The sequence below is a fragment of the Grampus griseus genome, assembly GCF_964374135.1.
Source record: "Grampus griseus genome assembly, chromosome: 13".
Lineage (NCBI taxonomy): Eukaryota > Metazoa > Chordata > Mammalia > Artiodactyla > Delphinidae > Grampus > Grampus griseus.
Genome location: NC_139007.1, coordinates 17447744 through 17465125, shown reverse-complemented (window position 1 = coordinate 17465125; position 17382 = coordinate 17447744). Strand labels below are relative to the sequence as shown.

General features: G+C 39.2%; 1 protein-coding gene across 3 annotated transcripts in view; it reads right to left on the bottom strand.

The window, feature by feature from the left end:
* Positions 1 to 38: 38 nt before the first annotated feature.
* DOP1A (DOP1 leucine zipper like protein A) overlaps positions 39 to 17382 on the bottom strand; it is a 109920-nt gene continuing 92576 nt past the window's right edge. For 2 of the 3 annotated variants that reach the window (XM_082668611.1, XM_082668610.1), the window contains 12 exons: positions 12949 to 13015; positions 12651 to 12795; positions 12403 to 12482; positions 11455 to 11564; positions 11045 to 11194; positions 10836 to 10897; positions 9193 to 9345; positions 7949 to 8085; positions 7003 to 7058; positions 5920 to 6084; positions 3006 to 3135; positions 39 to 350 (listed from right to left, as the gene is read on the bottom strand). In XM_082668611.1, coding sequence (XP_082524737.1) covers positions 45 to 350; positions 3006 to 3135; positions 5920 to 6084; positions 7003 to 7058; positions 7949 to 8085; positions 9193 to 9345; positions 10836 to 10897; positions 11045 to 11194; positions 11455 to 11564; positions 12403 to 12482; positions 12651 to 12795; positions 12949 to 13015 — 1561 coding nt within the window. In that variant the 3' untranslated portion in view covers positions 39 to 44. Of the gene's footprint in view, positions 351 to 2152; positions 2210 to 3005; positions 3136 to 5919; positions 6085 to 7002; positions 7059 to 7948; positions 8086 to 9192; positions 9346 to 10835; positions 10898 to 11044; positions 11195 to 11454; positions 11565 to 12402; positions 12483 to 12650; positions 12796 to 12948; positions 13016 to 17382 lie in introns of all 3 variants that reach the window. The other variant, XM_082668609.1, reaches the window with a different exon arrangement.

The window sequence follows — 17382 nt, the reverse complement described above, 5'->3', positions numbered from 1 at the left end:
AATAATTACATTTACATTTAAACTAAATGGAACCACTATGTTGCTCAAGTTTTTATCACCCCTTCCAGAAAATCTTTTTCTACCATCTCTTCTATTTTTTGCCTGGCTTTGCTGGAAAATGGTTTGTGGTTTTCCAGCTTCATGTCCTTGCTCGGGAAGGTGTTTGAGTAGAGGACGGGGCTCCCTGAGTGTCCTGCGCATCGGCTGGTGACTTTGCTGTTGAAGACTTGGCTGAGCACGTTGAAGAATGGCAGGAGCTGCTCAAGGCTGCGCACCGTGCAGACGGTGAGCAGCAAGTGCCCTGGCTCCCAGCCCAGCGCTCTCCCTGAGTTGTCCTCCTCTGGGTTTTTCTGCAGAAAACAAAAAGGCGATTGTTCCCAACAGACGATGCAGTATGTGAGGAAACTTAAAAGAATATAAGGATCAGCAAACAGAGTTAAGAAATGAATACAAGTGATGACATTAAGTCTCCATTCCAGACTTGCTAAAATGTTTGCTTCTAACTGAGGCCTTCTGGTGCCAATTATTAATTGTACATTGAGGGTCTAACACTTTAGTAATATTTAATATTTTCCAACTTGAATGCACAAGTAAGCTTAGTTATTAGCTGAATTAGTTTTGCATAGGGACTGTCAAATCCAAAAGTTCATGTTGTGCTTTGCATATACTCAAAAAGCTCCCAGATTTCTGGATCCCCACCAATGTATCCGAGGACTAGGTCAAAATGACTGAAGAAGGGACAGAGAGTCTTACACATTTCACTACTAGCAAGTCAGTCAATTACCTTGTGGCCAAATGGCTTAAACTTGCCACAAGACAGCAGCAGAGTCCACAGTGAATCATTACTATCAGCACAGAGAAAGGAAAGGAACTCCCAGGAGAGACCCTGCCATGCGCTTCTGTGTTGTGCTAAACCACATGGGAGCAAAGCTGGACCTGGAGTCAGAATAACGCCAGGGTCAGGGCCCTGGCTCTGCCGCTTGCTTACTGTGGGTGTCCTGGGCAAGTACAGAACGGTTCCTCACTTATAAGATGGGGCGATGAAGAGAATGTATGTGAAAACTCTTTGTCAACTGCATTAACACGACAATTTACGTACTTCAAGTAGCTACTTTGAGAAGCCAGCTAAACTACACACACAGCTGTAGACATCGGTCTATCTAGAGAAAGTTCTGAGAGAACTGAAGATGTCTGAACTGGGGCAGAATCATAGATTTGAAAACACACTGAGTAAAGATAATGAAGACAAACAATGAACTAGAGAGAAAAAACTATCAAGTGGGACTTAGGAAGCAGAATTATAGTCTGTCATATTTGTTAACAAATGGAGTTTGCCTTCTAAGATGAGATGTTGCTGAGAAACTTGCATTGTTCACTTAATATTTTAATATCACTAGTTTCCTAGTGGAGAAAACAGATGCAAAATCCAGCTTATTTTCTTGTGTGTGCTTACAATGTTTGCTTATTTTAAAATAAAATCCTGTTTTAAATCTGTTTTCCTTTCTCAGAAGTCTACAGGAGCAAACAAGAAAAAAAGATCATCTAGTTCTTTATCTATGGCCAAATTTAAAAAAAAAAAAAAGGAAAAAGAAAAAACAGCTATTAGTTTATTTCTTAGTACGAAACCGCTTTCCTTTCTCTCACCTAATAACACTGGCTTCAATGACGGTCCGGGACTGATGACCACTCCACCGTCAGTCCCCTGAGTCAGAGTGCAATTCAATAGTCACGAAAGGGTCTACAGAGATGCATTTACTCTGAGGGGAAACGAGTAATATGCTTGAACCCTCTACATAGCTGATTTTCAAATGTAAGGAAGCTATGATGTAACCTTTTGTTTATATTCTTGTCAAGATGTACCTTTAAGAGGACTTTTACTAAGCTCTTGACCAAGAACAGTGCACTTGTTTTATAGTGTTTCTGCTTTTCTTAATCAGAGCTACACCACCTCCTCAATAATAAAATTAACAAGCCAAACATGTTTCCATATGAACTATTTCTCCTTTCACTGCAACAGTCTACACTTAAAGACTTCCTTCCTGTTTACCTCTCTTGTCCTGTTGAAAGCCAGACCTGGGTTTGTGTCTCAAGATTTGGTCCAGAGGTGGCAGCTTTTGCTGCCATACCACAAGCATCAAAAAGCCACCCTCACCTGATGCTTGGCCATCTCCAGTCCCTCCAATGTCACTGTCTTAAAGTCCTCCTCGTCCTGTGGAAGGAAAGAGGAGAGCTCATAGCCTTTGCTCCAGTGAAAAGTGGGCTTGGCCATGAAGACCTTGTTTAAGGTGTTTTGGATGGGAAAATGCTTTCCAATCAAAACATTTTTTTATTCTGTGGGACAAGTGTTGTGCAAAAGACTGTCATGTTTATTCCTTAGATAAGGGAGGAGTTTTATAAAAACTGTCATTACTAATGAAATGCAGGGATGACAAAGTACGTGTGCCTATAATCACATTGCTTCCGGATTCGTTGTCATGATTATTTTTTCCAACCCTGCAATATCAACATGAAAGTACCCAAGTGCTCTCCTAAACTCTGGACTCAACTTTCATCTCTTCTTTTACTTATTAGTCCCTAAAGAAACAACTTGATTTGAAATCAAGTTCCGCATGTCCTTCAAGGACACTGTCCTCCATTCCATCTCTGGAGTGTGTGGAATGTGGTTTAGGAGCTGCTGCCTGAATAGGAGACCCCAGAAGAGTGGAAAATTTCTGAGCACTCAAAGCACATATTACAAACTAGGGCTCGCAAAACAACCCAGATCGTCCCCAGATTGTACAATTTATTTTTGAAATTTTCTGAATGCAAGGAAAAGATGACAAAAGGTTTGTAACAGAGGCCTACTGATGAACGTAAGAAACTCACTACTATTTTCTTGGGTAAAGATCTGTAATTAATTAGCCTGACGCACAGTGGAAGATGCACATAAGATACGATATAAGTATATTTTACAAATTTTATCTTCTTACACTTAACAAAAACAAATTTTAAAAAGAATGCAGTACCTTTGCCCTTTTCCGAAGAAGTTTTGCAAGTCGTACTACATAAGGTTTAAATTCTCGTTGATGTATGCCCTGCCTTCTCACTTCCAAACCGGAATCATCTGAGGCTTCTGGAATAAAGGCCCATCGGTACCTACATGTAGGAGAATGACACCAATATTGGTAAGATGCACGCTGTGCCATCTAAGACAAGGCCACATAAATCCCGTAGACACATCATGACCCCACCACTTACACAGATTCACATACCAGCTGTGCCACTTGTAGCCCTGTCACCGTGGGCATGTTTCTTAACCTGAGCCTTTACCAGTAAATACGGACAATATTAACTACTTCATAGAGTTGAAATGAGTACATGAACATTTGTAATGAACAAATGAAATTTGGAAAGTACTCAACACCATTTTTTCCATGAGCACAACACAAGTAACTTGACAAATGTTTCCATGCTCATTCATTACTATATAGATAAAAATCTCCAACATTTATTTTAAATTTTGTCTTTAATAAGTAAAATTAATATCTGTCCATGGAAAAAACTCAAACAGTATAAAAGGGCAAACCAAAGAAAGGTAGTCCCCTTCCCACCACAGGCTCCACCAATACTGCCAGTTTCATATATACCCATTCAGAGTTTTATTATGCATAAAAGAGCACACAGTCACACAAGCAACCCTCTCCTCTTTTAATAAATAAAATGATTGCTGCTTATTTTAATTACACATCTTGGAGATAACATCATATAAAACAGCATCCTTTTTAACAGTTACATAGTACTCCAGTGCTGGAAGGTACTGATTCAACCAGTCTCCTAGACTGTCCGATTTCTAGCTATTACAAATAGTGCCATAATGGATACGCTTACGTAACTGCTGACTTTTATGCGTGTCCAAGAGGACGGTGAGTGGAGAAACCCTCGGATACAGCAGAATTACGGGCCTAATGAGAATCTGTATTTTGAATTTTGGTAAATATAAACCTCTGTAGAAAAATTAGACAATATCAATGTACTCTTCCAACAAGAGTAAGAATGTCTCTATTGTTAAGGGTAAAAGAAGTACACTTTTAGATCTTCAGCATTCTGATAGTTATTAGTAACTTTAATTGGGATTTCTCTTATGAGTATCACTGAGCACCTTTTCGTATGTTTTACAAGCCATTCCTTTTCTCTGAACTATTTGTTAATCCTGTCATTGGCCCATTTTTCTGTTGTGTTATCCATTTTTACATATTAAGCAAGTTAGACTTGGTCATATACATTGTAAATATCTTTTCCCAACTCAATGCTGCCTTTCAATCTTTATGGTATTTTTTAGTCACAGAGACTAAAAATTGTATGTAACTAAATTATGAAATATTTTAAACTTTTGAAAATCATGCTCAGAAAGATACTACCCTTTCAAGATTATTAAATTCTCCATGTTATCTTTTATTACCTTATAGATTTTTTGAAAAGACAGTAGTTAAAAGAAAAAAAACTGTAGTTGATATTACAGCATTTTTATCTCTTTTCTGATTCTTGACAAGTAAAGAGGATAAACTCATTTTGCTTCTCCTCACAGAAGCTGAAAGGTCACTGCTGTAAGCATAACACTCTCCCTAGAGCATGAAGACTGTAGTTTCTGTTACCTCTGTGAACATAAACATCCTAGTTAATTTTGGCCACTTTCCTACAATTCTGCTTAGTATCCTTTTCTGAACTTCTTCAGGAGTGACAACAGTTTAACAGACACCCAACCACTGAAATTCATTAAGAAGTGGATATATATGGTTTTCAAATGGAAAAACAAAATTAAAGGAACTGGAATAAATGTAAAAAAATTTCTAGTTCTTACCATTAAATTTAATGAAAAGTAAGCTTGTGCAACAGAAATTTTTAGAGATTTAAGTATATCCAAATATAGAAAAAAGATTCTGGTATCTTACTCTTTATCCTATTAATATTCCAATCCAGAAGAATAATATAACACAATTTTATATATTATATAAATACATATTTGATCATGTGGATAAATTCTCAAATTAGCTACATAGTGATAAAGCAATCTTATATAGTTTGCCTATTATTTTAAAAATTTAAATATGAAAAATCATAATTAAATATTTTTGAGCACTTATGAACAAGGCATTTAACTTACATTAATTTTCTCCCTATTCCCCTCTGCCATTTCTAGTTCAATTCACTATCATCTGAAAGAAGAGCCTCCTTGTTTCCAGTCTTGCCCACCTCCCATCCTTTCTCCAAACTACATAGCCAAAGTAAAATTTCTGAAATACAAGACTGATAACATCACTTCACTCCTTAAAATTCATGCTTCAGCGGCTTCCCACTGTCCTTAGTTAAAGTCCAAGTTCTCGAATATAGCTTGTAAGTCATGTAACTCGGGCCCTTTCCAGCCTCATATCTCAATATGCTGCTCCAGCAATACTGATCTTTCAGACACACTGCAGACACACCATTCCAACCTCTAAGTCTTCACCCCTGCTTCCCCCAACCATCACCCCACCTCCTCAGTGTAAAACTCCCCTCAGGCCTGCTCTGACCCCTAGAGCTCAGAGGGGTCTCCGCTGTGTGGCCTCACAGCATCCTGCACAGGTGCTCTCAGAACACCCATGGTGTGTTAACGGCATGTCTCCTACACTGGACTTGAAGCTCTTAAGTCATGTATCCGGCTGCCTCACGTGTGCTGCCTACTCAACTTGCTGACTGAATGACCTGTCAGTCTTAATATACCCACAACAGCCATTTCCGATACCTTCCAACAACTGTTGCCCTACCATCCTCCTGCCAAAACAATTACATTTTAATAAAAATTATGAATACTTCAACTTACACAAAAAAACTTTATCTTAGATGTCACCAACCAAAGCAAATGCATTTCAAAAATACCCATTTAATATCCTTAATTTTACTTACATCTGAAACTGAGGAAGATTTTCGGAGGGCAATGCCAGAGCCAGATCCAAAAATTTGCAAGCAGAAAGATAGAGGTTTAACCACCGCTGGCTGTTATATGAAGTAGAAAAGCCATTACCTCCTGTGTAGGTTGTCTCCAGACCAGCCACAGAGGGGCCTGAAGTCCTATAAGCAGGAGACAGTGCTGTCAGCAGCTGGACCCACTTACTCACAGGTAATTCCTGGAAAATCTCAAAGTGCCAGCTGATATTTTTCATAATCATTCTGATAAATGTACCAGTAATCGCTAAGCAAGTTCATGACTAAATTAATATTACTGTTCTCAAATCAAAAATTAATTTTTCTTCTTTAAATTTTAAGAATGTAAAAATAGTAGAGAATAACTTGTTATACTCGAGAAGTATAAAAATACAAGCTGTAAATTCAGGAGGCCTCCCTACTACCCAGTGTCCTTCTGCAAGGATGGTGGGAGGGAAACTTTCTATAATAATCAACACAGTTATTAGTATAGGGGATTCTCTTTTATAAACCTAGTATTAAAGAAGAGTAAAATATATTTAAGAAACACAGTGTTAAAGGAACTTTTTAATTTATAAACTTATTTGTACAAAAATTCCTAAATAAAAATAAATTATATTTAGCCACATATTAATAAACTGCTTCTACTAAAAATAACCCCAAATTTTGGTACATTAAATGGAGATCATCCTGGAAGATATGGACATTTGTATACCTTAGTTACAGGTTATCTGCCATAATAGGTTTTGCTGAATGTTTCAGGAAAAAGATCTGACCTACTAAAACCAATACTGCTCACATAGCTGAAACAGTATTGCTTTAAACTAAATTTGTGTCTAGAGGCCAAAGGCCACTCATGTTGATAGTTTAATTCAGTCTAAAATACCTAAGGAATACATGTAACTGTATTATATCCAAATATGATCAATTGGATAATAACAGACTAAATACACAAAGTGTTCAGATAAAATAGTGTCTATACCCTCCTAGTTGTAAAGTAACGTTCTGGATGATTTTAGGATACTACACACTGACAAGACTAAATCAAAATGAATTACATATTACCGTGAAATGTCTTCATCAGCAGTGAGTTCCTGCTCCATCAGTAAAAATACCTGTACCTGAAGACCATGGAAAAAAGTGTCAAATGTTTATTTAAACCTTCTTTCAAGTTATCTTTAGGCTATATTTTCATTAATCCAAATACAGATTTTAGGATACAACTTTAGGATCTTTAAATTATACTTAGTTTCCAAAAGTAAAACTGAAAATTCAGCACAGAGCCTTGCTACTAATTTGGCAGAGGTGAGACGAAAGCATGGTCTTATTTGGTGATTATGGAACAGAGATACAGTTATTAAAAAAGGAAAAAATATTAAAGCCAATTTCTTTGTGGGGAAGTTATAATGCTGGGTTTTCGGAGTTACAGATTCCCGTCCCTTTCCTTTCTCATCTCTTTCCCCAGCTCCCCACGTTGTTCAGATGAGGGCGACAGGGTATGGTTTGGGAGGGGAACGGACGGGTGTAGTGGGACTTAGGAAGGTTTTACTGTTTGGGGGTTTACAAAATCTTGTCAAAGTCTCTCTGAAGCAGCTTACCTGGGTAAGTGCTGCACTTCAAGAGTGATTCATGCCCTATGTCAGGCCATCTAAATCTAGCTAAACCATCTCTAATCACTCTCAAGGTGGTGCTGCCAAAGGCAGGAACCAGGCCTGGCAGCCATGACAAAGTTAAAACTCTGGTGTAGTTGAGAATGAACTAAACCAGATCAGACGAGGTCATGATTCGCAAGGAGCTAATAATTGCTAATGTTGCATATTTCAAAGTTTAAGCTGTATGGAGACAGAATCTGACTTGTTTTACTATTTTCATCTGTACAAATTTTCAGTAACAGGCTTAACTAGAGTTCAGTTCTCTTCCAAGATTAGTTTTTATCCGGTAAGCATGTTGATGCTTGTCACATTGTTTTATAATTTAGATTTATTACCTAATTGAATTAAAATTAACTCACAAGTTCTGTGATCATGGTAGGCCAGAGTGAGGTAAGGTGTTGTGGAGACATTCTTAAAAGTAACACTCTGAAGAACAGGAACACTTGAGAGTGAAGAGTTGGCACCTGGGGCAAACGGAGACTCTCAACCAATCTCTCTGAAAGAAATACAGTATATTTTCAATACCAAAATAGAATCATTTTCATATAAACTTTTCTATATAATCTAGTTCAGTACTTCTCAAACTATGATGATCAACGTTTTAAATAATTTCCAGTCTGTTGCAGATTGATACTTTCATAAAATATAATAAAAATGAATTACCAGAAAAAATCAAATTAAAAAAAGATAAATACAATGCCATGTTCTTATTACTAGATTCAACAGATTCTATCACATTGCTGTAAAGGCTTACGATGCTTACTCTACATTTCTGAACGTATCATGGATGGAATAACAGACTGATACTGGTCCATGGATCACACTTTGAGTAGCACCAATCTAGTCGATTTAAAAAAAAAATCACAGGACAAATAGTGTGCATGTTGCACACTGGACATTAGGTATAAAGGGTCAGAAAAGGAGGAGTCACTTATCTTCTGAGAGAGAAATAATCTCAGTAAAGAGATGACAACTGTCATCCCCAACCCCATCCCCGCACAGCCTGCTGAGGCTGGCTACTGCACAAGCACACTGACTCAGCAGCAAACAATACTGCCTGGGGCAAGCTCACTCCCATCATGGAGCCATCTGGTGGCACAGGTTGATGACTGCCCTGATACCCTTCAGGACACAGAGAGCCACCAAACCCATTTGATGAAGGTTATCAAGAGCCTTATACAACCCCAACCCTGGCCCCAAACTCTAGATCTCCACCTACTTCTAGCTAAAATAGAGGCTACGCCTCTATTTCAGACCCCTCCTTTAAAGGTGTATAACCTCTCATCCACAACAAAAGAACCCCACTAATATGCCTGTCTGCAGTAAAACAGTCTTACACCTCATTCTCAAACATGAATTCCTAGGAAATTTGACCCAAACAATAAAATGGAGACCATGTTGAGGCAAGTCCTATAAATTCAGTGTTTGATTTCTTTTACATACTGGTGATAATTTTTGTCGTTTCAACAGAACAAATTTCTAATTCAACATTCTCCATCTACCAACGCTTGGTATATTTCACCCCAACTTACAACTTACGGAAGGTGATTTCTAAGGAACCAAAAAATTTGGAAAATAGAGAAAACCGTTTTCCACTATTTACCTTGTATATCTGGAAGATATTTCTGATACTGGTCAATTTCACTGCTAAAAATAGCAAATGCTAATCTCTTCAGAAGCATGGCTCTCTGCTCTAGCTCCACATCACGGTTTGCAAAGAGATTAAGTGAACTGCTCTGAGCTACAGCTACACGAGCTGGAAGAAAAAAAAAAAAGCAAGTGAGAGGCTGTGATATAGTCATCAGACGATTTGAGAAAAGATGATTCTGTTTTTTGTTTTTAAGAAAGTCTAGACCCTATGACATCCAGGAGAGAGGACCTCAGGGTAGAGGACTTGGGACTCCTCTCTGAGGCAGAAGGACTGGCAAACAGATCTAGCATATACAAGCCAGAAGACCAAGGGGTGGGAATTGCAATGTGGAGAGAGAAAAAAATTTAGAACTGTAGGTTTCAGAAGGTAAAATCACTAACAATGCCATTTTATAAAACCCTTTATTATTTTAGGCCATCTGCCGAAATCCTTCTCATTGCTTTAAAAATTTCTGGCCTGGCCAGGCCTAGCCTACCCAGCTCTCCGTCCTCATGTCTCGTACTCGCCCCCATTCCCTCTTCTGCAGGCACACTGTCTTGCTTGCTCTTCCTTGAATTCACCGAGGTTGTTCCTACCCTGAGACCTTTATTATTTTTGTCCCTTATCCCCGGAATACTCTGTCCCTAGGCCTTCTCGTGGTTGGTTTCTCTAGTTTCACATCAAATATGAGCTCTTGAGCTGTTATTTAAAATCTATCGTATCACCCTATTTCCTTCACAACTTCTTACCTACTGTCTGAAATAATCTTATCTGTTGGATTAAGGTGAGCATAATGCCTGGCCCATTTTGTGTCTTTTAATAAATAACTGTTAAATAGATGAATCTGAACCTTAAAACAAACCTGTGAAGATTAGAGAGAATACGGTGTCCCTTTTCCAGAGGGGGAAACTGCAGCTTGGGTTAAGATCTGACAAGAAATTCTACAGATTCATCCAACTTCACTGCTATTTAAGGTCATTAGTTTAATAACTTTCAAACTTTTAGAAAACCTTTTTTTTCCAGATTAGATACTATGAGGAAGCCTAATATATAAGCCAGTAAGATAGAGAAGAAGTGGTGCAGAGAGCGATTCTGGCCTTTCTGGCCCCTCACTTTCTTCCTTCCAAGAAGATAAACACAGCCCCAGGACTCTTTTTTGGCCGAGCCATGCAGCGTGTGGGATCTTAGTTCCCGGACCAGGGATTGAACTCGTGCCCCCTGCAGCGGAAGCTCGGAATCTTAACCACCGGACCGCCAGGGAAGTCCCCAGAGCCCCAGGATTTAGAGGGAGTTGTTTGCTAGGTTTGTTCCTATTGCTGCCTTTCTTAGCCTCCCTACATGTCAGTCTTTTTGTTCAGTGATTACTTATTGAGTGCCATGTTCTATGTTATGTGCCGAGGAAACAGTCTGGAGACAAATTTGACATGGCCAAATAGTTTTACTTATTATTTATCAACTATGTTGTCCTTTTTAAGTTTTAACATTATGTTCCTATCGGGTACTAAGTATAAGTTGACAAAGAGCTAATTCAACAGTTTCTAGAAAAGAGCAAAGTAAATACGAATGGATCCTGTATAGGAAAGACACTGCTTAGGTTGTCACCCGACAATACTCACTCATCAAATCTCTAAATGTCGTCTTATCATGTGTCATCAGATTGTCCATAATTGCTCTCCAACTGAAAGAGACAAGGATTATGATATGTAAATAAGATTTTGTTGTTGTTTATTATTATTAAAAAAGTGTTCTACTTTGCAGATGGTAGTTGATTTCAACAGACTTTGTGAGGTGCATTATCATGTTGAATAGAAGCAAGGTGACTTACTGATTAACACAAGAGGCATCCATCTGAAAGAAGCTGGGATCCATAAAGAGGTCAAAGGCTTCTTTTTTCCAAGCTCTCCGTGTGTACTGATACCCACTAAGGCTGCTAAGCAGCTGGACACAGGCTCGATAACTAGGGGCATTATGTGCACTAGGAGGAAGGAAAACCACTTTAACCTGTATGTTGTAACTTTAATCACCATATTACGTTATACCTAAGTGGTCACATTTACCTAAAGCACTGATGGGAAATAGAAAGCACTATAAGAGAAATAATTTTTTTTTATCACGATAATTCAAGGTAAAAATAAAGTCATTTTGTGGTAATTCCAAAAATGGCAATAAAGGAACACAATTTATTTTTAACAGAGTATGAGTTAACTAACACATCTAGTTAAATAGTAATAGTACCTGTGATTTCGGAGGTAGGGCACAACATAATGCATGATATTTACAAGTAAAGGAATAACCCGTTCTTTTTCATCACTGTAGAAAACCATATCCAAAAGATGAGCCAAAACCTAAAAAAACGTTAAGAGATGAAATGGAACGTATAATCTGAGAGCTAAAACTGACAGCACTTAGAGGTGGTTTTCAGTCTGTAAGAAAATCTAGAATATCTTAAAATTAGAAAAACCTAAAATCAAATCTCCCTAAGCCATTTTTACATGAATGGTTTCTGCCACATGGTTTTCTCCGTTATAACTACAGGATATAAATATGGGCAAATTTTACTATTTCTAACCAAGACAGGGAAGACGAGAAAAAGAGAGGTTAAGAACCTTCCAATGTGACAGTGAGTAAACAGCAAATTTAAGACTAGAAACTCAGTATTCCCTTCCCCTGACTGGGTTACGAGGTGGCCTGGGAAAAACCCGACCACATGAATTGAGCTGCAACTCTGTCAGTTTGGTCTTAGTCACACTGTGCTCATCTCTCTCTGTAACCACATCTGTGAAGGGGAAACAAAAATGCCCTGATGACAGGGTATAAAAGAGAGCATGACAGAGGATGTATATAAAACTGGTAAACTGTAAATGCTTTGTAGTGGCAAGCATCATTATACCACCTCCACCCTTCCCTCCCACACTGTGAAACAAAAGCACTTATCATTTTTAAAAAGTACACTTTTAAAAAACAGTGCATGGGGGGGAGCAATCTCTAAAGTTAGTATCACTAATATTTAACAAACTACTAACCTGAATACAAAGTCAAAACTTTATTTTACACAGTGATTTCTTGAAGTACAAAACAGTTTTTCAAATTAAAATCTTCTCTGTAAGAATTACTTGCTAATATTTAATTGTGAAACCGTCTACTTGAAAGTTCATGTGAAAAAACCCGATAATGTTTATTTACCTCAGAGAGTAATGTCAATGCATGGACACTATATACAGAAGGAGTTATGTTTGAGGTTTCCATTGCAGGTGATAACATATCTAAGTAAGAGAAAAGACAGGTAAAGATATGGTTAGGTTTTTTTCCCCCGCTGAAAAAAGCTAAACACAAGAAAAGAGATGATTTTACTGTACTTACAGTGCTGACTGCAATAAATTCTTAGTGAACAGATGCCTACAAATATAAACTTAAATGTCTGAGATCAATACCTTCAACATCAGATTCCAAATTGGTTCCATCTACCATTATTTTGGGAGAAGGTTTAACTTCAAGATTTCGCCGCAGCCATGTTGTCTGTTCCAAAGAAGAACCTGCGATTGCACCGATCGCATCCACTATTTTATGAGTCACATCCTGAAGAAACAAGGATAACCCATTATATCTATGTATGTACACAGGCGCACACACAAAACTTCACAGATGATCTTATCTGACTTCCCCATGTTAGACTTGAAGTACTGAGAAACACAGAGTTTGGGCAACAGCTCTCAATTCAGAATGACTTACCTGGAGGTCTCTTTGGTCTTTTTTATTTTCCAAACTAGGGTTTTTCATAATAAACTCATTCAAAACCCTAAAAGGACCAAAGAAAAAAACAAACAGGAAATATTAGTGTAAAGAAAATGATGCAATCTAATTTTTCACAGTGAGCAAGTGGTTTTGTGGCCTGAATTTCTATTTTATGTGTTTAACGAATGTGTGTATATATGGATATCCTATGACTCAGGTGAAACGTATAAACATATGCATGAAAGACCTGTACAAGGATGTCTATAACAGCATTATTTGTAAAATCCAAAACAGGAAAGAACCCAAATGTCCAGCAACAGAAGAGATAAATTGTGGCATATTCATACAATGAAACACCAAACAGCAATGAAAAGGAATAAATTATAGCTACATGAAATTACGTGGATAAATTTTATAAACATATGTTGTGTGAAAGAAGTAGACACAAAAGAAAATATATATAATTATTATTCAAAACAAGACAAAATTTATCTGTGTTGTTAGAAGTCAGAACAGCGGTTTATCTTGGGGTGAAGGGAAAGGACAGTAATTGGGAGGGGACCTGAGGGGACATATGATGTCTTATTTCTTAATTTAGGTTTGTGGTTGAACAGTTGGTATATTCACTTCATAATAACTTGTGGAGTTGTATGTGTTTTATACATCAACAAAAAATTTAAAAAATACCCCAAATCCCACCAATCTTAAATTGTAATATAAAAATGGTTTCTTGTGTGTGTGTGTATGTGTGTGTGTGAGTGTGTACAGTAGACAGGTATAAAAGATTAAAAATACTTCATGAATGGAAAAAAATCCATTTCCATTGTTTGCTAAAATTCCACTCAATATTTACCTTGACTTGCTTTTATTAAGGTAAATTATATGTATAATTATTTCCAAACTAATATGAAAAGTGATACTGAAGAGCAATCATATCAATTTGTATTTTATAATTAGGAATTTTTAAAGGATCAGTGGAATGGCTGGGGGAAAAAATAAGCCATCAGAAATTTAAAAAGGGAATTTTCTAGTATAACTGAAAATGTCCAACTTTTAATTTAAACACTCAGAAGATAACACACATTGAGAAGGAGGTAGGATCGTTCATTATCCAAAAAACAAGAAAGGAATTAAAAAACAGGTGAGGAAACAGTAAATCTTGTGGGGGAGAAGCTACAAGTCATAATAGATGGCCTTAATTTTTTTTTTTTTTTTTTGCGGTACGCGGGCCTCTCACTGCTGTGGCCTCTCCGTTGCGGAGCACAGGCTCCGGACGTGCAGGCTCAGTGGCCATGGCTCACAGGCCCAGCCACTCTGCGGCATGTGCGATCTTCCCGGACCGGGGCACGAACCCGTGTCCCCTGCATCGGCAGGCGGACCCCCAACCACTGAGCCACCAGGGAAGCCCCGATGGCCTTAATTTTTAATGAAATCAGCCAGCGGGATATTTGGTGATGATTCAAAGAACTGTCCATATATTCCCTCTTTGAGCCTTAGAACAATTCAGAGGTAGGTAAGGCAGGTACTGTTATTCTTGACAGACGGGAAAATAGTCTTGGAGAAGTTTACTGATGTACCCAGGGTGCCAGAGATGAGGGTTAGAACTAGAGATCAGAAGATAAGAATCAGAAATCTTCACGAGAACGTTGTTTGAGTTCCGGTGTTTACCGTTATCGGTCATCACTAAAAATTATCACACACGCTCGTTATCTTAATCTTTGATTCAGGAATTGCAGACACTGAGTCCACTGCTCTTTTCATTACACGTTCAGTGTCTAAAACTCCTTCAGCTTTTTGGTTTAGAGAATAGACAGCACGAGGGTCTAGGGATCATCGTGACCCCTGACGCTCTTGAGGATTGCTAGCTCACTGTGGCCGGGTTGGGCTCCCTGTGTTACTCAGCTTCTGCAGGCTGATCTACTCTCCTCCAGCTCTCATCACTGTCTCTCCACCCCTTCTCTGCTTCCTGGTGGAAGACTACACTCCTACATTTACCAGAACACTTGAGGCCATTTTACTAAAGAGCCCTCACTTTCCCTCCCCTCCACTTCAAAATTTTCTAGACCTCTGGTTGCCAAACCAGAATCACCAGTTTTCTTAAGGACAACAGAGAAGCTAAGTCTGTGTATATAGATCCTGACAACTACCCATTTAAAATCACCATCAGAGGGCTTCCCTGGTGGTGCAGTGGTTGAGTCCACCTGCCGATGCAGGGGACACAGGCTCGAGCCCTGGTCCGGGAAGATCCCACATGCCGCGGGGCAACTAAGCCCATGAGCCACAGCTACTGAGCCTGCGCTCTAGAGCCCGTGCTCCACAACAAGAGAAGCCACTGCAATAAGAAACCCGCGCACCGCGACAAAGAGTGGCCCCCACTCGCCTCAACTAGAGAAAGCTCGTGCACAGCAACGAAGACCCAATGCAGCCAAAAATAAAAATACCATCAGAGCTACAGGGGTTGAACAGAAGGTTGAAGTTCTTTGCACTTGGTTGAATTTACATCCATTCAGCGTGAAAACATGTGGACTGTGTGAGGTAATGTAACCCAGGTTGGAGAAAAGTGTATTCCCTTTCCTTCCCCTCTTCTGTCTTAAGCAGTCCTTTTCAAACTTTAGGGTATACTCAAATCACTTGAGACTTGTTAAAAGGCAGATTCTGATTCGGGTGGTCTGGGGCGGAGACTGCGACTCTGCATTTCTAACAAGCTCCCAGGCGATTCCAGTGCTGCTGGCTGAAGGATCAACCTCTGAGTAGCAAAGTCTTAGAGAAAATGCAGCAGGACTTCCCTGGTGGCGTAGTGGTTAAGACTCCGCGCTCCCAATGCAGGGGGCCCGGGTTTGATCCCTGGTCAGGGAACTAGGTCCCACGCGCGTGCTGCAACTAAGGAGCCCGCCTGCCGCAACTAAGACCTAGCACAACCAAATAAATAAATTAATTGATTTAAAAAATGCAGCCTTCTTTCTCACTCTTACACCTGCCATTCCCTGGGCTCCATCCCCTCCCAGCTGTCTCTGGAATCTGGTGCTATCAAGGAGCCCCCCGCTCTCTACAATCTTCTGTCTAGCACTCTCCTCTTATATGACACTTATCATTGGCCAGGCACTATTCTAGGAATTTAACAAATATTAATTCATTTAATCCTCGTAACAACTTTATGAGGGAGGCCCTATTATCGTCTCCATTTTACAGATGGAGAGGTTAATAACCTGCCCAAGAACATACAGCAAAGAAGTAAAGGAGCTGGGATTTGAATCCAGGAAGAGTCTTTGTTGTTCACTACTCAACATCCTCAGGTCATCCTTACCATTAATGATGACTTTCAAATCACATTTCCTCCTGCTACCTTGCCAGTTCTCTTTCTTCTCATAATCACACATTCAAAGAATAATCCACACTTACTTTCTCACTCTAACCCTTGCTGTGCTTATCGTCTCACCAAACTCCTCTCTCCTAAATCACCAATCCTCTCCAAATCATCAATACATACAGCCTCTTTATTATATATCATCTTCCTTAATCTTTCTGAAGGGGTTAGCCAAGCCCTCTTAAATTCTCTTTGCTTCTAGAACATTGAATATGCCTGTTTTCTTCTAACTTTCCGATGTTTCAGTGTTTGCTTTTCTACCTCCTTTGCTGGCCCACTTTCCTTCTTTTGTTGTCCTGTGATTTCAATCCCACCATCCACAGCACACAAACCTGCTACCTCCACGAGAAACAATTCCTAGTCTATCTTCTTTTCCCTCTGATCCATTCTACTATTAATTTGCCAGTCATGACCCATCTCAAAACCTGCCATCACTCCCACTCCCTTCCCAAGGCCAAACTTCTTAATGAAAATGCAAAATCCTTCCCCCTTCTAGCTCCCATCTCCCTTTTCATCCACCCACCATTCCACTGCTGTGCCCTACTTCATAGCCAAACGAGACAAGGTACCTTGCCCAGTGTACCCTTCCCCTTCCTGTTCCACAAAGGCTTTCTGCTCCTACCACCTCCATTCACTGAGCAAATACTTCTTAGGGACATATTATGAACCAAGAATAATGGAGAGCAAAAGACAGACATTGCCTAGGACATCATGGTGCATGCAGTTAAGGGTGACTGGAATTTATCAAATAATCACACACATTATTAACATAGATCAGGAAACAACATGACAGAGAGAAAATGACTCTTCCAAATCTTTTTATGTTTAGGGCCCTGAACTCAAATGACCCTCCTCTAGAAGTTCCCCTTCAGCCGTCCTACTCACCCTCACCCCTTCCAATCCCACACTTTCTCCTACGTGACTAAGGCTGCAACAGCTTTATGTTAGCACATTTACATTTTCCACGTGTATAAACACACAATGTTCCCTCCGAATCCTCCCCCGCCCCCCCCTTTTTTTTTACTGGCCTCATATTATACATCTAGTTCTGTACCTTTGAGAATCCT